This window comes from Capra hircus, chromosome 3 (genome assembly GCF_001704415.2).
Source record: "Capra hircus breed San Clemente chromosome 3, ASM170441v1, whole genome shotgun sequence".
Lineage (NCBI taxonomy): Eukaryota > Metazoa > Chordata > Mammalia > Artiodactyla > Bovidae > Capra > Capra hircus.
Genome location: NC_030810.1, coordinates 63610748 through 63634241, shown reverse-complemented (window position 1 = coordinate 63634241; position 23494 = coordinate 63610748). Strand labels below are relative to the sequence as shown.

Sequence of the window (23494 nt, the reverse complement as noted above, 5' to 3'; positions counted from 1 at the left end):
ACCCCTGTAGGTAAATACCTGTACGTAAATAATCTTTTATGGGGAAAAGATTCCTGAAGTCTTATTTAAACAGTAAAAAACAGAATTAGTCAATAATTTCCAAAGGTCAGTTTCTCCCCTGTGACTTCTTTGGTTGAAGTTGAATGAAATGATATAGCCTATATGTGTGTTAAAATAAGCTCAGAACTATGCACTTTTTTCTTTACTTAGTCTTATGAGAACTATAGCCATTTTCATTGAATAACACTCAAAGCAAATTACATGGAAAGCTTCTTTGATAAGAGTAGAACATTATAAGCAATACATTTAATATACCTCTGTTATAAAACCAGTGTCAGGGGACAAGGATAATACCTACATTTTAAGGTTAACTCTTACAGTGAACCAAATCTCTTTGAGCATTAGCAGTAGCATCTATCTGTAGTCTACTTAACCAAATGAAAGAAGAAAAGGACTTTACAATAGGTGCTTCATATATAAAATACAACTTGACCTTTAGTCATAAACAAACAACCTATTCTGAACAAATAAGGAGAAATGAAAAATTAATCATAGCAACTGAACAATTGCTCCATGTAGATAATTATACTGTATCATTCAGGCATAACTTCCTTCTCTTTACTTGAACCTAGTTTTCCTCTTCAACAGAGCAAGCTTTTGAATCTTTGATTCACTTTTGCTATTGCCTTTGCCTTTAAACATATTAACTTAGAGAATAAATTCCATTATTTTGTCTATAGCCAAAGCCTAAAGGTTTTCTAATTCCTCTCCCCCTCAATTAATGCTATAAAAAAGATTTTTTGTCTATTTACGGTGTAAAATTCTGATCTATATTGCATAGAAACTCAAGGCATTTTTAATAATTTGATTTTAATTTGACTTTATTAGTATGTTTTTGTAAAGTGAAAAAGCCATGGATCTTATATTTAAGAGGGAATGTACTCTGTACATTTGCTCATAGTAATTTTGTTTCATTCTCTTTCTTACCTGCTCTCTTTTTCCTGTTTAAAACACAGTGTGTTACAACTATAGTGAGGCAAATGATTCCTATAATACCTATCGCTGTCAGAACTCCTTTTAATATAAGATCATCTCTGTCAAGTACAGGAGAAGAATTTGGGAGAATCAACAGAGATGCCTGGGCAATGTTAGAGACAGCAGACTTTAAGGAGTTTCTGTCTACTGCTCGTATTGCCATATAAATTCTGTGGCTTTTTTGTGCTTCTCCATCAGGTTGATATTCAGGTCGGTTTGTGAAAAGCTCTGATGAGAATTTAAATATCTCCTTGGTGCCAGCTTGCTGAGGATTTAACTTCGATGTATTCACTAAAATGGCATTGTTAAAGTCATCTTGAATATTCTGCAGACTTTTACTCACTCTTATTTCATAGCTGTTAGCTGAAATTAAAAAAAAATACAGATGAGGAAGTTAAGTGATTTTGAATAAACTCTCTAGTTTATTAGAAATGGCTTAATGACAATAGCAACCAAAAATACCAAAATGCCTATGAATAAACAAGGAGAGAAATATGCATATGAACAAAACTTTTAAGACACTACATAAGAACTCATACTAAAACCTGAATAAGTGAAAAGTTTTATTATGTTTTCAATAGCAAGATTCAACACAATAAAAGATGTTGTTTTTTCCCTAAGTTGTTTTGTAAATTTTACATGATTTTATTAAAAGTACCTCTAGTTTCTGTTTTAAGAAGCTTATTGCAAGTTTAAACAGAAGCTAAATAATCAAAATTAACCATATAAATTTACAAAATAGCAAATTTATAGTGGAAGGACTGACTTTATCAGATGTAAAAACCCTGCAATGCTTCAATAGTTAAAAAACTGCAGTACAGGTGCATGAATAGATTCATATACAAAAATCAACCAAGACATATTCAGGAATTTAGTATATGATAAAGATAGAATCCAAGTTAATGGGGGAAGGTACAATTTCTTGATAATGATATTATAACAATTGGGCAAAAGCTGGAAAAAATATGATCCATACTGCAAACATGTTTTTCAGGATAAAAACTCCAAAGTAAATAAACAGTTTGATGTAAAAAAAAATTAAGTAGTAGGAAACAATGAATGAATTTCTTTATAAACTTGAAGTGGAAAAAGACCTTATAATTAGGACTCAAGATTCAGATGCCATAAACAAAAAATTCCATGAATTTATACACATAAAATAAAAATTTCTACATGGGATAAAGACTCCTAAGCAAAATATAAACATATATGCTAAGTGACAAAAATATTTGTAACTTAAATCAAAGATAAATGGTAATGGTTGAGTGGCTTCTATTGGACTAACTCACTAGCAGATAATAGATATAAATTCTGAAGAAAGAAAGGGGAAAGAAAAACTAGAATCCAATAAAAACAAATAAGAACCAAAGGAGTTACAACCTGTAAAAGAAGAAAACCAGATTGGGACTGATTTACATTTACACAACTTTTCCTTTGAAGGTACTTTCCACTTCAGTACAGATATCTAGAACTGATACACAAAGCTACTATCTTCTTGGTCTTAAAAATCAGAGGAGAAAGGGTGGGTTTGCCAGAGTGGTTGAAAATTAAGGGAGCTACAGAGGGATGAGCATCAAATCTGGGTATTAGCTTCTCTCACATCATTGGAAGACCTCTGAATTATACATGTGTGGGTGAAAAATCAAGGACTCAAGGGAAAAACCATAGCTAGATGGCTGATAAATGGAGTAGAGTCTTATGCCAGTGCCCATCACAGGGGAGATATAGAGTTTGGAGTGTGAGTCTTCTCACATTAAAGGAGCTTGGTAAATATCTTGACATGCCTAATAAAACACTATAAAAGCTGTGCCTTAGGAATAAAATTGTGTCCCAGGATTAAGGGATATGCTATACGATTAAGAGCAAAACTGAAATAGACAAACACTAGCCAAAAGTGAAACCAAGCATCCTAAAATTCCAAGTGATCCAAGGTATCTACTAGAAAATTTCAGAACTCTTCAGGGCAATACAATAAAGTCCAGGGTCTATAATTTACTACCATATGTCCAATATATAATAAAAATTACTAGATATGCAAAGAAAGAGAAAATGTGATATATAGTCAAGAAATATGTCAGCAAATCAAAGCAGTCACAAATGACAGATTTGAAATTAATAGATAAGAATCTTAAAATAACCATGGTGAATATGGTCTACACATAAGACAAGTTGGATATAGTGAATGAAGGCACAGGAAATTTGAAGAGAGATATGAAGACTTTAAAGAGGAAACAAATGGAAATTTTAGAAAAAAATACAGTGAAAAAAATCATTTGAGAGGAGTAGTAGCAGACTGGACACAATGGAAGAAAGAATTTGTAAGCTTGAAGACAGGTTCATTAAAGAAAAGGAACAAAAACTGAACAGAATCTCAGTGACCTTCAAGATCCACAGACATCCATTTAGTGCATATGAAAAGTTATGATATGATATATAATACCCACGAAGGAAAGAAGAGTAAATTAATGTAGATATTTTTTGAAGATTTATCAGCTGAAAAATATTCTAAATTTTATCAAAAGAGTGCTCCACAGACTTGGAGAGTTCAGTAATCCCCAACAGGGTGAGTGTAAGAAAACCACACTTGAGTCACATCATGGGCAATTTGCTAAACACCAAAGATAAAGGAAAATAATTTAAAGCTAACTTGTCAGAAAAAACTGGGGCCAGAAGATAATGAAACGATATATTTAAACTGCTGAAAGAAATACTTGTTGCCCTAGAATTCTACATCCTAGTGAAAAATGTCCTTTAAAAATTAAGGGACACATTTCAGAAAAGTTAATATGGAGAAAATTTGTTACTCAAAGACCTCAACTACAAAGGAAATTATAAAAATCTGATCTGCAGGAAGGAAAGAAGAAGACTAGAAATGGTGTTTATACTAGACAGGTAATTAAAAAGGATAAATTTTTTCTCTTTAAAATTTCTTTGAAAGATAATTGATTGTTTAAAACAAAAGCCATAATAATGCATTGTAGGGTTTATAACAAATGTAGAAGTAAAATCTATGACAGCAAGACCACAACAGATGACAGAGGGTAAACGGAAGTATACTTTTGAAAGATTCACACGTTACATATGTATGTGTATGTGTGTTAGTTGCTCAGTTGAATCTGACTTTACAAACCCATTGACTGTAGCCCACCAGGCTCTTTTGTCCATGGGATTCTCCACAAGAATATTGGAATTGGTTGTCATCTCTTTCTCCAAGGGATCTTCCCAACCCAGGGATCCAGCCCAGGTCTCCTGCATTGCAGGCAGATTCTTTACCATCTGAGCCACCCATGTCTCTTTCTATATGTGTAGTGGTATAATATTAATGCAAGGCAGATTCTGATAAATTAAGAAAAATGCAATTGATAGAACATAAAAATTTGAGTAAATGAGGGCAGAATTTTGTTTTGATTTTCCTCATATTGTTTTGACCTTTAAAACTGTGGTAAAATACCCATAACATAAACTTTACCATCTTTACCACTTTTTAAAGTGTATAGTTCAGCAATGTTAAGTACATTTATATTGTTATATTGCTATGACTTTCAAACTATATTCATGTATTATCAACTCAAAAACAAAATTATTGGTCAGAAATAATTGCAAAAGAAAGCCACCTGTAGTACTCACTCTAATATAGCATAATTCTTACCTAAAATGGTTAAAAATAGATTCAACAGTAAACAGAATTCAAGAAAGAACAATTTTATTCTCAGGAATAAAAACAACAGGACATTCTGAGTTTTAATTTAAAAAATAAAAATATTCTAGTGACTACGTTTTGAGCACTTTCTAAATCTATAATAACTTTTAATAATGAGACTATATATATTCCTGAGTTGTAATTAGAGTAAAGCACTGTTAAAGAAGGCTGGCAAAACAAAAATCACCTTCATATTCAAATTTATCAATCAGCCAATATTCTCTGAGTGAACCCACTTGAATTGCTTCCTACCGTGGATCAAACACAATTGTACAGATATGAATGAGAAACTAGGCTGACCATCGGATCTGCACTCACAATGGAACATGTTCATTTTTCCTATGCCCTTTGTTCTCTATGGAGAAAGCCCTCCCCATGCGGCTGTGCCAGAATCTTCTCTTAAATAATGAAACAAGTAATATTCCATAAGCCTTTGCATTTACATAGATTTTCCACATACCTAGCTCTCCCTGTGTGAAGTTGATCATCCCATTTTAAAATAAAAAAGACTGGGACTCAGAAGGTTAAATGTCATGCCTATAGTCAAGTTAGGGAGCTGTAGTATGGGAAATGAATTCATTTCTTCTAATTCCAAGCATCATATACTTTCAACAATGAGCAGCTATTAAAAATGATTCAGGACAACTGTGTAACTACAAAGGCTCAAAACTAATTCAGCTCATACATTCATAAAAGGTTTCTTTCTGTTTATAACAGTTGTCTCCGTGTGAGAAAGAAAATGGGTTGGTTCTGTATCTTTGACCTCTTAGGTGTATCTCTAGTTTTGGCCTCTACCTGTACATTCTCAAGTGACTTCCCTGGTGGCTCAGATGGTAAAGTGTCTGCCTACAGTGCGGGAGACCCGGGTTCAATCCCTAGGTCGGGAAGATCTCCTGGAGAAGGGAATGGCAACCCACTCTAGTATTCTTGCCTGGAAAATCCCATGGACAGAGGAGCCTGGTAAGCTACAGTCCATGGGGTTGCAAAGAGTCGGACATGACTGAGCAACTTCACTTTTTGTACATTCCCAGTATATATCAGCCTATGAAAGCAGCTCTCAAGGCCATGAGCAAGACACTTAACCTCTCAGGAACATTCCCTTGCATTTAAAACAAGGGGTCAGACTAGTTTATCTTTATGATCCTTTCAGGCTCCAAAATGTTATAACTGCTGCTATTTACTGAACATTTAGTATGGAGCAGACACTGTTTTGGGCTTCCCAGGTGGCACTAGTGGTAAAGAACCTGCCTGCCAAAGCAGGAGACATATGAGACACAGATTCAATCCCTGGGTTGGGAAGATCCTCTGGAGGAGGGCATGGCAACCAACTCCAGTATTATTGCCTGGATAATCCCCTGGATAGAGGAGCCTGGCAAGCTACAGTCCATGTGGTCACAAACAGTTGGACAAGACTGAAGCAACTTAGCGTGCGCACATGCACACACACACACACACACACACACACACACACACTGCTTTAATCCCTCTCTGTGCCTTTTCTCATTCAGTTCTCTCAACTAAGATGGGTACTCTTACTATCTGCTTTTTCATAGAAATCAAAAGTTTAGAGAAATCAAGTAACTTGCCTAAGGCTACACAGATAAAAGGTGGTCCGTCTGATTCCAGAGCTCAAAACCTTAACACTATGTTGTGCAACCTTCTGCTAGGCTACACTGTCCCCTATTACCTATTTCCCATTTCCCAATAAGCTACTTTTCCAGTTACCAAGGTTTACACTTTCATTAGCATCTTTGCCAATAAATTTTTAGTACATGGAGAATCAAAAACTTGACCCCATCTTCAGGGAGTTTACTCTTTGTCAGTGGGTACAGATCCCACTTCCTCTCTTCATTTGAATTCCAAACCATCCCTTAAGGATTACTTTATGTTTCTCCTACATTGGGCCTTCTTCCACCCAAGAAACGTAACTGAGGTTTGGGGGAAGTGGGAAAAAACCATTGTTACTGAAAAGCTTTTCAAAAGCAGCAAATTTTCAACAGTTTGTAAAGAGAATATATTCAATGACAGTTGTATAAGAACACAATGAAAAGATGTTAGAAGAAACAGTTTGAAAGTCAGGCTGTCAGACACATGGGAAGCTGCAAGGAAGGCAGTGCAAGTTTGGTGCTTTTGTGCTCTGTCACTACTCCAAAGACTCTGCTCAGGCCCCAGGCACTAGAAGCTGGCCTTTGATCTGCTTCCACTCACTCTACATCCTTTTAATACCTTTAGCTCCCAAAGCCTGAATTATACAAATGGCACCGTGTAATACATAAAATGGTTTCTTGACTATTTTATGTCTTTTCTCTCTTAACGTAGGATTATAAGTTCTTGGAGTGTAATACCATCTTAAATTACTTTTATATAATGTTTAGCCCTGTTTACAGGCTTCCCTGATAGCTCAGTTGGTAAAGAATCCACCTGCAATGCAGGAGACCCTGGTTCGATTCCTGGGTCAGGAAGATCTGCTGTAGAAGGGATAGGCTACCCACTCCAGTATCCTTGGGCTTTCCTTGTGGCTCAGCTGGTAAACAGTCTACCTGCAATGCGGGAGACCTGGGTTTGTTCCCTGGTTGAAAATATCCCCTGGAGAAGGAAAAGGCCACCCACTCCAGTATTCTGGCCTAGAGAATTCCATGGACTATGGGGTCGCAAAGAGTTGGACATGACTGAAAGACTTTCACTTTCACTTAGCACTGTACTGGGCACTTAATATTGCTTAGGTGGTGCTAGTGGTAATGAACCCACCTGCCAATGCAGGAGACATAAAATATGCAGGTTCAGTCCCTAGGTTGGGAAGATCCCCTGGAGAAGGGCAGGACAACCCACTCCAGTATTCTTGCCTGGAGAATCCCATGCACAGAGGAGCCTGGTGGGCTACAGTCTATGGGGTCACAAAGAATTGGACATACTGAAGCGACTTAGCACACAGTAAATAATAAAAACTCAGTTTTAACAGTTATTAACCCATACTCTTAATGAAGAGTTAAGGAAATAACCTATTTCCATAATACCTTGTCCACATATATTCCCATACATAATAACGATCTGATAATATTTTGCTTGTTTCATATACTTTGTCTTCTTTTTACAGTATATTGTATATGGTAAAGAGTTGGTACTGTATATACAGTGATATATATGAGTTGTTCATTTATTGCTAATAAGGTTGTTAAGAATAGTGAAATTTTTCATAATTGTAATGCCAGAGAAATACCCTGATTGTTTTTAACTCTGGTGATAGAAGTGAATATCACACCTTTCTAGACAACAATTTGTGAAAAAAAAAAAAGAGGGTGAAAGCACATGTTTATGAGTTAAACAGGCACCTACTTGTTAGTTGGTATACTCATCGCTAATTGAATTTTGCCATTGCTGGGTCATCAAATCAGTTATGACTGAGTGATCTCGGCAAGTCCATACACATCTAACCACTCCCTACGCCCCGATCTTCTGTGATCTGAGATTTCACATTGTAGCAGGGCTGATGTGCTTTAGTCACCCTGCTCTAGTCACCCTCCCCTTCCTGCAGGGCCATTTAAGTGAATGTGTGAAATCCTCTCTCCCTTTCTAAAGCCCTTTGTAATATCAGTTCTAAAGTCCCATTCAGTTGTGTTTCTTCTTTTCAAGCCATTCAAAATCACTGACACTGTACACCCATTTTCTTTGTGCTCTTAATTCAGTGGTATAGTTGAAACCACTGAGAACTGGGAACACAGTTACCAGTAGTCTGAGCTTGTCTCTTTTCACACTATTGTGCTTCTGAGGCAATGAGGAAAGAGGAAAAATACTAGATGGCTGGTATGACACTTACTTTTACATAAAGATGGGAGTGAGTGTGGGTGGCTACTTAATTCAAATAAGAAGCTACAGAACTCTAGCAACACAAATCAAGAGTCCAGGAAATTTACTGGGCCCTCATTCTCCTCCATTTTGTATTCTACATGTCACCTTAGTTCATATTTATAATACTTTGTGAAATAAATATTCTTAGTTCTATTTTTCACACATGCAACTGAGGCTAATAGAGTTTAAGCAAACTGCCAAAGATCCAACAGCTGGGCTTGTAGTCACAGTGGGGACTACTTTTTGGCTCTAATGTTAAGTTACAGCTGTTTCCATTATACAAGCGATACACCCATCCCACAGTTTCAATTAATTCATATTTCCAAACTTTAAATTAGGAGAATCCTTAAATTAGAATGTGAAATATTTCTCTTCTTTCTTCTCTAGCAAGAAGAGATAGACTGTGATAACAGATTTTTCAAGACAAAACTACAATATTGACTGTTTCTCAGCAGTGCAGAATTATTTGTAAGTAAGACACTTTCTGGAGAGAGTAGTAGAGAATTAGAAGCCAAAAAAAAAAAAAAAATCCAATTTGAAAGCAAGACTGGCAGAGGCCTAAGGTGGCCACTGTTATTCACTGATATTGACAAATTAGCTTTCAAGAGAGAAGGTTGGTTCCTACAGAAATCTCAATCAGAGGCTTTAGGAAATCAACTGTTTCATGTGTAACCAATGATAATCATGTTTTGGTAATGGCAAAGATGTTGGAACATTTATTCTTTCAGAAAATTTAGTCTGTTGAGTTGCTATCAAGAAATTGAGGTAGGTGGAAGCCTGGAGGCTGGCATAAAAGCATTAGAAAAGAGAGGGTAGAAGAGGGAACTCATCATGTCCAAGCAAGGGTTAGAAAGCCTCAAGTTGGAGAACAGGTCCGAGCCTCCCTAACAAAAAATGATGACCAGAAGTAGGAGAGGACAGTGTGCCAAGTACTTCATGACTTACAGGAATTATTCCCTTAAACCTGAATTGCAAATCCTTGAATTTACAACTTACCATTCAATCTTCAGAAGACTAATTGCCTCCAGTATTTAAAAGTCCATGCTCTGTCATGTAAAACCCATTTCTTTTGACTAGATCACTATTACATGTGATATTTATGTTTCCAACAGAGGTTTCTATATTAGTGTCATAAGTCTACCAGGACCTCTTCAATCCTGGGGGAGCTGATACATTCTCTTTCTGTACTCCAGGATACATGGCCTTATCAGCAACTCAAAACTTTTCATGACAACCATCTGCAACTTTGTCAGCTGTAAATCCCCAAAGCTATTTTTACCCAAGTGGCCCCTGGCAGTAACTGGAAATGCCGCTTTGTAGAAAAATAGATAATGAAAGCAAGAAACTTACCCTGGCCCTGGTCTAAGTCTTCTCCAGGTGCTGTCCAGGATAAAATCACCTCTTCTTCCTCTTTTACAGCTTCCAAGTCAATAATTTTGCATGGTGGAAACACATCAGGATGTGGGTCAGCCGGAACGCCCAGCACAGAAAAGGAGCCCCCTGAGCTTATTCGGCTAAAGCCCCACTTTTGCTCCTCCTCACTCCTGCCCACTGGTTTTCTTGGGGCATTCATCTGAATATTACCTGTGACATCAAAGAAAAGAATAGCCAAAACAACAAATTACAATCTCCCAGATAGCTTGTTTTTATAATTATTGACATTTTAAGACCTTATTTCCTTTGCTACATCTTTAGAATAAGTTTGTTTATTCAACAGTTCTTTCATTCATTCAACCATTCATTCATTCAATAAGTATTTTGAGGGCATATGCTGTGCCAGCAATCATAGACAAAACAGTGTCCTTCACAGAATTTATCACATGTTTTATAATTGTGGCAAATGTTGGAAGAAAAAAAAGGAAGGGTGCTTTGCCTGCCAATACAGGAGCCGCAAGTTCCGTCCCTGGGTCGGTAAGATGTCCTGGAGAAGGAAATGGCAGCCCACTCCAGTATTCCTGCCTGGGAAATCCCATGGACAGAGGAGCCAGGTGGGCTACAGTCCATGGGGTCATAAAGAATTAGACAGGACTTAGCAACTAAGCAACAACAAATAATTTAAAGTGGTATCAGGGAAGTAACATTTAAAGGTTTCCTATAGTATGAGTAGGAATCAGGGAGATAAAGAGTAGAGGTTAAGAACATTCCAGGCAGAGAGAACAAGCTGAGTAAAAACTCTTGAGGTATGGAAGAGTTTTGCACATTAGAAAAATTTAAATCTAGGAGGAAGATAGTTTGAGATGAGACAGGAGAGAGAAGTTCAGGCAGGACCTTGTGGGCCACTATAATAGTTTTATAGTTTAATCTTACATGCTGTGGGGAAGCAAAGCAGTGATGTGGTCACGTTGCTCTCTGACAGGTCACTCTGGCTGCTCTCAGTGGAGAATGGACTAGCATAGCGAGCAGTGAGGCTACTGCAACAGTCCAGATAGAAGAAGATGGTAGCTCGGGCTGGTAACAGCAGTGGAGGGGTGGCAGGCAGGCATTTTTAGATGTATTTTAGAGATAAAAATCAGCAAAATCTGGTTATGCATTTGAATATGGAATGGTAAAGGAGAGAAAGTTGAGGACCAAAAGAATAGCTCCCACTTTCCTAAAATGAGCAAATGGAAAGACAAACAGGCTAAGAGGAGAAGACAAATTTAAGTTTCAAGGTTTGTGGTCCCTGTAAATCACCTAACTGATGATGTCAAGGAGCCAGTTAGATTTTAAGTTCAAAGAAGAAGTTTTGCTACATTTAATAATTTTGAACCTCCAAATTTGGAAATGATCAGCATAAAGATGTTATTAAAGCCATATAGGTTAATGATATTGCCCAGTAAGAATTTCAGCTGTAAAAACAAATAGCATTTGCCAAGTGCTTGCTATATGTCAGGCACTTTTTAAAGTACCTTCCATGTAGCAACTATTTAACATTTTCAGCAATGCTATGAGGAGAGCACAATTACCCCCATGTTTTTAGATGATGAAGCTAAGTATACAGTCTAAGTGACTTGCCAAAAGTCACACAACTAGTAAATAGAGGAGCTAGATTTCAAACTCGGGCAGTGTGGCTCCAGATAGAAGACTGAGAAGGTTAAGACTAAGCTCTGATAATTGCCAACACTTAGAGGCTTAGAGGCTTGGTCAGAGAAGGCAATGGCAACCCACTCCAGTACTCTTGCTTGGAAAATCCCATGGACAGAGGAGCCTGGTAGGCTGCAGTCCATGAGGTCGCTAAGTGTCGGACACGACTGAGCATCTTTACTTTCACTTTTCACTTTCATGCATTGGAGAAGGAAATGGCAACCCACTCCAGTGTTCTTGCCTGGAGAATCTCAGGGATGAGGGAGCCTGGTGGGCTACCGTCTATGGGGTCACACAGAGTCGGACATGACTGAAGAGACTTAGCAGCAGCAGCAGCAGCAGCAGCAGAGGCTTGGTAGAAAAAGAGGAGGGGAAAAAGAGAATAAGATGTAATTCAGAGAGTGTGGTATCATAGAAACCAGGAAATGACAAAGGAGAAATCAATCACCTGTGTCAAGTAAAATGAGGACTGAAATGTGTCCTTTGGACTTAACAGCAGGTGGTCATTGGTAACTAGAACCAGAGCAGTTCCAGTGGAGTCATGGTCATGTGGCTGGAAGTCTGCTTGCAGTGAGCTGAATAGTAAACTGGGGGCAAGAAGGTCCAGACAGGTTTAATTTCAAGGAACTAGAGGACAGAGAGTAAAGAGGTGGATAGTAGCTTAAGGGGGACCAACAAAATTTCTTTTTAATATTCTTGAATGCTTTTCAGAGGGATCAGTAGTGTGGGAACATGCAAGGGAGAGCTCTCAAGCTCTGAATGAGCAGGCTGGGTGGGATCTACAGCAGATTCAGCAGAGGCCCTGGGGAGGAGAGGACGGGAGTAGTTGCTGCAGTGTCTGGAGATTTGGCTGTGTGAAAACAGAGCAGTTGTCATTTTGTACCATATTGTGCACGTTCAGGGTCATCACCTGAAAAAGCTAACAAATGTTATGTGAGCTAGGCATGCTTGCTGCTGCTGCTAAGTTGCTTCAGTCATGTCCAACTCTGTGTGACCCCATAGATGGCGGCCCACCAGGCTCCCCCGTCGCTAGAATCCTCCAGGCAAGAACACTGGAGTGGGTTGCCATTTCCTTCTCCAATGCATGGAAGTGAAAAGTGAAAGTGAAGTCGCTCAGTCGTGTTTGACTCCTAGCGACCCCATGGCCTGCAGCCTACCAGGCTCCTCCATCCATGGGATTTTCCAGGCAAGAGTACTGGAGTGGGGTAGGCATGCTTAGAGAAATCTGAATTTTTATTTCTGTGCTATCAAGGGCCTATATGAAGTACACAGATAGAAGCAGAGTTGAATATGACTCTTCTATTCTCAGTGTACTGTAGATACTGATATTTGAATCCTTTAAATTCACGGCTTTAGAAAAGATACCAGTCTGCAGTCTGCAAGCTCCTTGATAGGAATCAAGTCTTACTGATTTGATATCAATAAGTCCTGGTGTCCTAGGACTAAGCCTGTCACTTAGTAGGCTTTCAAAAATGTTGATGTTTAGTATAAAGGAGGAGATATCTATTTAGAAATGAAGTATTATATCTAGATACAAAATCACATCTTGGTAGTAAAGTTGAGTTACCTTGCGAATTGATTAATGTTGGTTTTGAAGTAATCCAGATTATTTTAAAGACAGGTGAGAGCAAGTTATATTCTAGCAACACAAAAAATATCAGGAGGTGCAAATCCACTGTAGCATCTTAATTGTTTTCTACTGAAAAGTACATATAGTAGAAAAATATAGAATCATGCTATTGTATAGTCCAAATGATCTGGTATAGCTGCTAAAATGCATATAAGTATTCTTAAAGATTCTGCTGTTTTGCAAATAAGAATGCTTCCAAACATTTTTTAAGATTATATTTAAAGACTACAGCATATTTCTGTTTGTTATCCTTTAACCACTGCTTCCTATCAGAAACTATTATAATAATGGTGTTTAAAAGAGATGTGTATCGTCCATATATTCGGCAATTTTATCTTGAAGGAAGGCAGAACATCTTCAGGAAGCCCTCACTTTCCCGTGATATCTACACTCATATTTTTCCAGGAACTCATTTCCTGTGTGGATTGTTTAGGCTGTTTGCTTCCTTCTTTAAACTGCTAACAACTTTTTGCTTCTTCCTTTTCCCTAAAGCTCTATAGAGAAACATAGGAGTTGGAACTGAGACAATTCAGTTAATCCCCTTGCCTGGTAGTAATTCTGATAAAACAGTCACAAAAAAAGGTCAAAATAATCCGTGGGAATTACCTACTGCCTTCCTGTTATCCACTACCTTAAATCACTAAGGATTGAAGAGATAATCAACAAATTATGCACTGACTTGCACGAGTTTTGAAATTCACCTCTAATACATTCACATACACACACTCACTAGAAATACACACACTAAATGATGTTATTCAAATCACAGTGTTTATGATTCTTACCATTTGTTATGTAACCTGGTGCGTACATAGCATGACTTCCTGGAATAGAGTGGGCTAGGGTGCGTTTGCTGGGAGAATGGTTGACATGCACTTTCAAGCTATATCTACCATTTACAGCAAAGGAGAAAAAATACCTTGAGTAAATTCCATCATTTTTTATAACATCGGCACCTGTTATATATATATAAAAAAAACTCAAGGTCAATACTTATTACAGTTGACTACTAACATTTAATTAAATCATTAAAATAAGATTTATTCTCCTTATTTTCCCAATTTTTAGCCTATGCTGGCATGCAAATAGCTACTTTTGACATTATCAAGTGGTTAAAAAATTTCATTGGCTCTGTAATTTCTCCTTGTGATTCATTAACCTCTGAAAATTTATTTTCTAAAGGTGAATGAGTTCTACCTGCTTTAGTGCTAGTAAAGCATTTAATCACCTTTAGAGTTCTCATTTCTATCACTGAAAATAGTACTAGGTTTTCACAGAAACCAAATACACTCTTAAGTTGCTTTATAGTCACAGACCCTTTTGAGGTAAAAGTTTTCTGACCCAGTGAGTAAATATATATGCACATAAACACACACTTTCATACAAATTCAAGATGTTTATGAATACCCCGAAGCCCTGATTAAAAAAAACAGCAACTTTGGTAGTTGATACAACAATGTGAAATTTTTAAATTTCCTCGCTAGAGGATACATGGAACTGTTGTTCTCAATTTGAAGAGGCTCACTGACTTGGAGTATGACAGGCTTTGGGATCTGCCTGCTTCAGGAGAATGTGCCTTATTTCTGGAGGCATTCTGAAAGCTTGCTATACTTTCTTCAATTTGTATTGCTCCTTAGCAGCTGCTGCTGCTGCTGCTAAGTCGCTTCAGTCGTGTCCAAGTCTGTGCGACCCCATAGACGGCAGCCCACCAAGCTCCAGAGCCATTCAATTCCAAATCAAGTATGTGACTGAATGGCAGCAAAGCCTGGAACCCAGGGCAGCCATAGAAGGTGTAGCTTAGGCCAGAGATCACATTCACTGTTCAAGTGCAGATGGTCACATGGGGCAAGCAGCTTGTCCTATTCTAGAGTCAGTTCGGTTCTCACACCACACACCCAAGCCCGGCACTGAAGGGCTCTAGAATCTCAACTAGGGAAGCAGGGCTGCTTCTTAACATGAGAAAAATGGGAGTATATTCTATTAAAACAAAAAACACTAAGCACTGTACGATCATAGTAGTTTTAGAAAACGTTTTTATGTACTGGAAAGAAGTCAGATCTTGATATTTATTGTTCTAATTATTTATAAAGGTCTATCTTTGTTGACAAATGATAAAGCCAAATCTCTTCCTGCCGTGGTTACCACTGTTACCTCTTTTAATTGCTGAGTCAGAAAGAAATGGGAAAGAACACTGACTTGGACCTCAAGGGACTTTTTTAAGGTCTGTATCTGCCACTTTGTAGCTGAGCCCTCTGAGCCTCAGTTTTCTCTCCTGTAAAATGGGCATAATATCTCATATGGTGATTGTGATGATTACTTGAGAGTATGCATAAGAAAGTACATTTTAAATTATGACATTTTATTAGTATAAATTTTATTATTGTTCATTTTATTAGCTGATAAATACTATTTCCATTATAAAAATAAGTATTAGAAAACTATATGCAAGTGTGTAAATACAGAGGGAAAATCAAAATTTACACTTTGATGTTTAAACAGCCTTTTCATTGTTGCTTTCATCTGGCTTAAATTTTGACATCAAATAAATAAAATGGTTCCAGGGAATAAATATAAATGGTTCCAGGGAAAAAATATAAAAGCCTATTGAGCATATTGAGCATAAGACAGCAGGATCTGTTCTTCAGGCCAGCCCAAGTGTTCTTTTGGACTATATACAAAAAGAGAAAGGTGTGGCCAGAGATAAGCATCAGAGTCTGAAAAGTTGTTTGGATCCATTCCAGTAGGCAAAACAAGAGAACTTCTCTAGTATTGTCTGAGGTGGACTTGAACTAAAATCCTTTAAATGAACGTTTGCTTCATAAATATCGAACAAGATTGCCATGGCAAGATACTAATGAGTTGTCAAACACGAGGCTCTTGAAAAAAATTTACCTTTGAAACAACAAAGGGAAGGAATATGATTTTACTGGTAGATCAAACACTGGGGCTGCCAACATAAACTTTGAGGTCTATTGTAATTCTGAAAATTTAGATTAGGAAAAGAACAGAACAGGAAAGATAAAACAATAAAGGAGTTTGTTTTTAAAAGTTAACACAAGTTAGTCAGAAAGAGCCCAGCTGCTGCTCTTTGCCCAGCTTGATACTGTGCTATGAGGTATGATGATGAAATTCTTAACTCTATGCAGAATGAGTGCTTTGAGGCAGAGTTTGGGTTTATTTGCTTTGCTTTTCCAGTGATGGAAAAATCTCTATCCTGATTCCTAGGCTTGCTGGCCTGGTCTTCTCATGACCAAATAACATGTAAAAGGCACTGGCTATTTTCTCTCGTCAACTGAGCTAGTTGACTAAAGAATAGTCTATGACATCTCATGACTCACAAGTTCAAGCATCTCCCTTTTGGGGTTTTCATTTACTATTTAATTGTCTAATCCAATTATTTCAGTGCATAGTAAAACTGGTGAATCCGAGAGGAATGTGGGCCTGCCTACTCCCAAGTGACCTTTCTGAATGTGCTCAGTGTCACAGGACAAGGGGAAGCCAAGACCCGAATGGTGGGAGACTTTCTCCCTCAATGCTGCTCACATACAGCCACGCTCAGGAGCCTCAAGGGGACTCTCTTTTCCCAAGTTCACTTTTTGCTTTTGCTGTGCAGATGGAAACCTGTCGCTACTTGGTATGCCAATGACTATGACAATTTGAGAATCTCATAAGATTAGGTGAGAAAAAATATAAATTTAGAGAATTTAAAAAATAACTTCATATTGATATTGCGGCATCAGAACAGCTCTTAAGAACGTGAAAAATGACATGGAATTCCTTGTTACCTGCTCCATCATCAAAAAGTTTCAACATAACTGGATCTGCAGTCTCTGGTTCAATTGTAGCAGTTACAGTGGCATTGAGAACGGGATAAAACCCTCTTCTCACAATTGCATAAATCATCAGAGGATGGGGAAAATGGGTGCTGTCTCTTTCCACAAAGGCTTCCACAGTGGCAGGGGGCATGGCTGAGCGGGAGGCACGAGAGGTCACTGTCACTTTCAAGGCTTGAGGAGAGTGGTGGGTATTGTTCAGTGTGTAAGTCCATAGCCCAGGCTGCAAAACAAAGACTTTGTTTGTCAAGAAGAAAATTAACCCTTATTTTAAAGTGCAAGCCTAACCTCCAAGGGTTTATTGTTCTTGTTTTGTTGATGCATATTCTAAAATAATACAAAAGAATGTCAGGAAGAGTAATACTGGTTAAGAGATAACTAAATTCAGTATTTACATGACTTTCACTGTACAACCCACTTTCTCTTTAGGGAATTAAACCCTGAATTTGTTTGTGGGGAAGGACACAATTTGATTCACATTTTTAGAGAATAATAATAAGTGTCCAGCTTCAAAGTACTTGGCAAACATTAATCTGAGCTCCTTCATCCAAAAGAAGGTTCAGTGTTTTCATTCCTTTTACATAATGGAAAAAATTATAGCAAATAAAGTGGACAATTATGATTTATGTGGATAACCTGGACTAAAAGGCAATAGTGTCCTTCCTTCCCTCTACTTCCTTCAATATTCCCAGACCCAGAAATCTCAAGCAACAAAATCCACATGCATTATAAGGGATCAAGAAAAGGAATACTATTTTTTAACAGATCAGGATTTTATAATGTCTATGTTCAATTATAGAAATATTGCTAGATGCCATTCTCTTCATCTGCCTGGGCTGCCTGAGGGAAACCTGCAAAAGAATATCTAGAAGAAAACACTTAAACTACAATGCGGCAGAAATTTGTTCTTTTGATAAAATTGTCCGTAAGTATTCCCTTTTTTCCTCATTCCTGCTGCTGCTCCTTCTTAAACCCTGGAAGTAGCAGAAGAAACCCTCGGTGAGAACGCCTTCTCTAGCGATCCGAGAGGGAGCCTTGGGGTACCGGACCCCCCAGCCGCCGCCCCTCCCGAGTGCAGCAGTGGCCACCGTGGCGAAGAGAGAACAATGGGTTAAGGTTTGACTATAACATTAAGATGCCCGAATGCCCTACCCAGGCCTCTTCATTGGGAAACAATGCTTTACCATTTTACAGTGAAGTCACAATTCAAGCAACAAGATTATCTTTTTTTTTTCTGGTTTTTTTTTTTTTTTTTGGCTTTTGTTCTCATAACATTAGTAACAGACACATGGTGGAAACTCCACATGGAAAACTTCTCTGTGGGCACAATCAGTGTTTTGATACAGGGCACCTAATCCAGACAAAGGGATCAGGCAAAAGCACCAAGAAGCAGGTAAAGTGTTCCGGTCCTTGTGTACAGGTGTGAAAAGAACATGATGAGTGTGGAGACAAGTAGGGACAGAGCATAAGGTATTTGAGAGAAAGATTAAGAGATAAGCCTGGGGTTGGGGAATGCGAGGTACAAATAGTATATAAGAGAGGCTCGGATATATTGTACAACCTGGGGAATATAGCCAATCTCTTGTAATAACTGTAAATGGAAAGTAGCCTTTAAAATTATATTAAAATTTTTAAATTAAAAAATAATTTTAAAAAAGAGATAAGTTTAGGCAGAAGCCAGAAAGTAATAGGCTTGGTATATAATAATAACCACATGTATTTTATTCTGAGACCATCAAAGAGTTTTGAGTAGGACACAGATTTGATAAGATTTGTGCTTCAGAATGATCACTCTAATAAAGGTGCTTGAAAGGAAGGATGCTGGTGCAGAGGCTGGAAGACCTAGCAGAGGCTATCAACAGTCACGTGAAGGGGAGGTAAAGGCCAACAGACCTGAAGAGGGACTGTATTCAGGCAGTGCAAGAGTGGATCTAACCAATTTACCACCCTGCTTACAACCTTTAGTGGTTCCCTTTAACTGTTCCTCTTACTGACTCCTGTATATCCATCTGGCCCCATCACGCCCTCCTCTTCTTCCCATAAATCTCCACTTTCTATGTTATTCTGTATTTCATCCACATCAGACTAGTCCTTACAGTTCTATGAAAAGCCGTATTCTTTTTCTATAAGCCTTTCTATGCGCTGTTTCCTCTGCCGAGAATGTCATTTACACCTCTTGCTCCTTAGTCCTCCATATTTCCATTTCCATGTCTTCACTTTCAGGAAGCATTCTCCTTCCCCTGCTGCCTGCACATGCCTGCACAAGCACCCTGTTCTTATTCCTATTATGGCATTTTATTGTAAAGCACCTAGAACAAGACCCTGCACATAGGAGGTGTTCCAAAACATATGTATTGCATGTGTTTATATTATAAATTCTAGGTAGAGGGGTTTTTTCTAAGTGTACAGGTAAGTATTCTATGTAGACTTTGTAAAGAAGGAAGTAAGCGAAAACTTATTTGCACTACATAAATCCTAATTTTCACTGCTGAACTGAGAGAAGGCTTTGGTATCCATTTTAAAGTTTTGAACATACCTTAGTCGCTCCTCTTAAATTTTGAACATTCACAAAATCCCCTCATAAATTTACAGTAGAATTTGGGTATATCAGAATTGATTTCCTTTACACAATGCATTTAGTTTTGCGATTCATTCCAAAGTCATGTGCTTGACTAAACGTTGTCATTATGAACAAGCTTACAACACCTACCTTAGCTGTTCCTGGAATCCGGAGGTGAGCAGTCCGAAAAGCTAGATTGATGATAAAATCATCCATGTTGTATTTTCTTCCATTAGGATCAAATAATACAAGCTCAGGGGGACCACTGGTCTGCCACGTAACTAGAAAGGTCGTGTCATTGCCCACACTGTCATCCACAGGAACAGTGTTTTTCAGCTGATGCTGCGGTTTAACATTTTCACCTGTACTTTCAAGCTGTTCAAAAGAGTATATAAGTGACAATTTCCAGCATATGCATAATCATTCCATATTTTCTTTGTCTTTATGACAAAACTGAATTGGCAGAAATAAAAACCATTTAATTCTAACATGTCCTAAGTATATATTTTTCGTATAAAAATATTTACTTCAGCAAAGTATTATAAGCACAGCAAATATAAAATATTTTTGTAGCTAGTACACATGTCACTTCATTAATTTTTATCAAGAGATTTTAGGTGTTCTCATATTTGCCTCTTATCCAAATCAACATTAGCTTCAGAGTAGCAGTTAAAACAAGCTTCTTTTTACTTTTGTTTGTGACTATGCTCTAATTAATTTGTATATAATCTGTCCAGATACCATTATGTATTTGGATAAGAAATCAGACATGGGATTCAGCTGGGTTTTGTACATTAAAAAAAAATAATTTAGTCATGCTTTAAGCTGTATGCATTTAAACTGTGTGTGCAATTGTGACGTGTGTATGTGTGTAACCTATGTAGACTGCATACCAATGGCAGGCACTGTGCTAAATGCTTTACACGATCCTTATGAAAGTCCTCTATTGTTGCTGTTCAGTCGCTAGTCCTGTCCAACTCTTTGCGACTACATGGACTGCAGAACGCCAGGCTTCCCTGTCGTTCACCATCTCCTGGAGCAAACTACGTCCATTGAGTCAGTGATGCCATCCAACCATCTCATCCTCTGTCCTCCCCTTCTCTTCCTGCGTTCAATCTTTCCCAGCATCAGAGTCTTCTCCAGTGAGGTGGTTCTTCATATCAGGTGGCCAAAGTACTGGAGCTTCAGCTTCAGCATCAGTCCTTCAGTGAATATTCAGGGTTGATTTCCTTTAGGACTAACTGGTTTGATCTCCTTGCCATCCAAGGGACTCTCAAGAGTCTTCAACACAACAATTCAAAAGCATCAGTTCTTCAGGACTCAGCTTTCTTTATGAACCAACACTTACATCCATACATGACTACTGGAAAAACTAGAGCTTTGACTAGACAGATCTAGTCAATGTCTCTGCTTTTTAATATGCTTTCTAGGTTTGTCATAGCTTTTCTCCCAAGGAGCAAGCATCTTTTAATTTCATGGTTGCAGTCAGCACCTGCAGTGATTTTGGAGCCCAAGAAAATAAAGTCTCTCACTGTTTCCATTGTTTCCCCATCTATTTGCCATGAAGTGATGGTACCAGATGCCATGATCTTAGTTTTCTGAATGTTGAGTTTTAACCCAGGTTTTTCACTGTCCTCTTTCACCTTCATTAAGGCTCTTTACTTTCTATTCGTTTTCACCATAAGGGTGGTATCATTTGCATATCTGGGGTTATTTATATTTCTCCCTGAAACCTTGATTGCAGCTTGTGTTCCATCTAGCCCAGAATTTCGCATGATGTACTCTGCATGTAAATTAAATAAACAGGATGGCAATATACAGCCTTGATGTACTGCTTTCTCAATGTGGAAACAGCTTGTTGTTCCATGTCCAGTTCTAACTGTTGCTTCCTGACCTGCATACAGATTTCTTAGGAGGCAGGTCAGGTGGTCTGGTATTCCCATCTCTTGAAGAATTTTCCAGTTTGTTGTGATCCACACAGTCAAAGGCTCTCTTGAAGAATTTTCCAGTTTGTTGTGATCCACACAGTCAAAGGCTTTCACGTAGTCAATAAAGTAGATGTTTTTCTGGAACACTCTGTGTGTGTGTGTGTGTGTGTGTGTGTGTGTGTATGTGTTTTCTGTGATTCAACAGATGTTGACAGTTTGATCTCTGATTCCTCTGCCCTTTCTAAATCCAGCTTAAACATCTGGAACTTCTTGGTTCACATACTGTTGAAGCCTAGGCTGGAGAATTTTGAGCATCACTTTGCTAGCATGTGAGATGAGTGCAACTGTGCGGTAGTTTGAGCATTCTTCGGCATTGCCTTTCTTTGGGATTGGAATGAAAACTGACTGACCTTTTCCAGTCCTGTGGCCACTGTGGAGTTTTCCATATTTGCTGGCACATTGCGCACAGCACTTCCACAGCACCATCTTTCAGGATTTGAAATAGCTCAGCAGGAATTTCATCACCTCCACTAGCTTTGTTCATAGTGATGCTTCCTAAGGCCCACTTGACTTCACATTCCAGGATGTCTGGCTCTAGGTGAGTGATTACACCATCGTGGTTATCTGAGTCATTAAGACCTTTTTTGCGTAGTTCTTCTGTGTATTGTTGCCACCTCTCCTTAATATCTTCTGCTTCTGTTAGGTCCATACCATTTCTGTCCTTTATTGTGCTCATCTTTGCATGAAATGTTCCTTTGGTGTCTCTAATTTTCTTGAAGAGATCTTTGTCTTCCCATTCTACTGTTTTAGTCTTTTGTCTTAGTCTTTCCCATTCTGTTGTTTTCCTCTATTTCTTTGCATTGATCACTGAGGAAGGCTTTCTTATCTCTCCTTGCTATTCTTTGGAACTCTGCTTTCAGATGGTTATATCTTTCCTTTTCTCCTTTGCCTTTTGCTTCTCTTCTTTTCTCAGCTGTTTGTAAGGCTTCTTCAGACAACCATTTTGCCTTTTTTCATTTCTTTTTTTGGGGATGGTTTTGATCACCGCCTCCTGTACAATGTCATGAAACTCCTTCCCTAGTTCTTCAGGCACTCTGTTTATAAGATCTAGTCCCTTAAATCTATTTCTCACTTCTACTGTATAAATGTAAGGGATTTGATTTAGGTCATACCTGAATGGTCTAGGTGTTTTCCCTACTTTCTTCAACTTCAGTATGAATTTGGCAATAAGGAATTCATGATCTGAGCCACAGTCAGCTCCCGGTATTGTTTTGCTCACTGTATAGAGCTTCTCCATCTTTGGCTGCAAAGAATATAATCAATCTGATTTCGGTGTCAACCATCTGGTGATGTCTATGTGTAGAGTTGTCTCTTGTGTTGTTGGAAGAGGGTGTTTGCTATGACCAGTGCATTCTCTTGGCAATACTCTGTTAGCCTTTGCCCTGCTTCATTTTTTTATTCCAAAGCCGAACTTGCTAGTTACTCCAGGTATCTCTTGACTTCCTACTTTTCCCTTCCAGTCCCCTATGATGAAAGGACATCTTTTTGGTGTTAGTTCTATAAGGTCTTATAGGTCCTCATAGAACAATTCAACTTCAGTTACTTAGGCATTAGTGGTTGGGCATAGACTTGGATTATTGTGATTTTAAATAGTTTACCTTGGAAATGAACAGAAATCATTCTGTCATTTTTGAGATTGCATACAAGTGCTTCATTTTGGACTCTTTTGTTGACTATGACAGGTACTTCATTTTTCCTAAGGGATTCTTGCCCACAGTAGTAGGTATAATGGTCAGCTGAGTTAAATTTGCCCATTCTGGTCTGTTTTAGTTCACTGGTTACTAAAATGTCAATGTTCACTCTTACCGTATCCTGTTTGACCACTTCCAATTTACCTTT

At 38.1% G+C, this 23494-nt stretch overlaps 1 protein-coding gene across 2 annotated transcripts in view; it reads right to left on the bottom strand.

Annotated features, from left to right (window-relative positions):
• The window catches only part of CLCA2 (chloride channel accessory 2), a 42343-nt gene continuing 19712 nt past the window's right edge, over nucleotides 864–23494 (bottom strand). Inside the window, exons 10-14 of one of the 2 annotated variants that reach the window (XM_005678152.3) lie at nucleotides 19818–20042; nucleotides 17060–17330; nucleotides 14060–14230; nucleotides 9932–10165; nucleotides 864–1398 (exon numbers count right to left, since the gene is read on the bottom strand). In XM_005678152.3, coding sequence (XP_005678209.2) covers nucleotides 956–1398; nucleotides 9932–10165; nucleotides 14060–14230; nucleotides 17060–17330; nucleotides 19818–20042 — 1344 coding nt within the window. In that variant the 3' untranslated portion in view covers nucleotides 864–955. The remainder of the gene's footprint in view (nucleotides 1399–9931; nucleotides 10166–14059; nucleotides 14231–17059; nucleotides 17331–19817; nucleotides 20043–23494) is intronic. The other variant, XM_018045692.1, reaches the window with a different exon arrangement.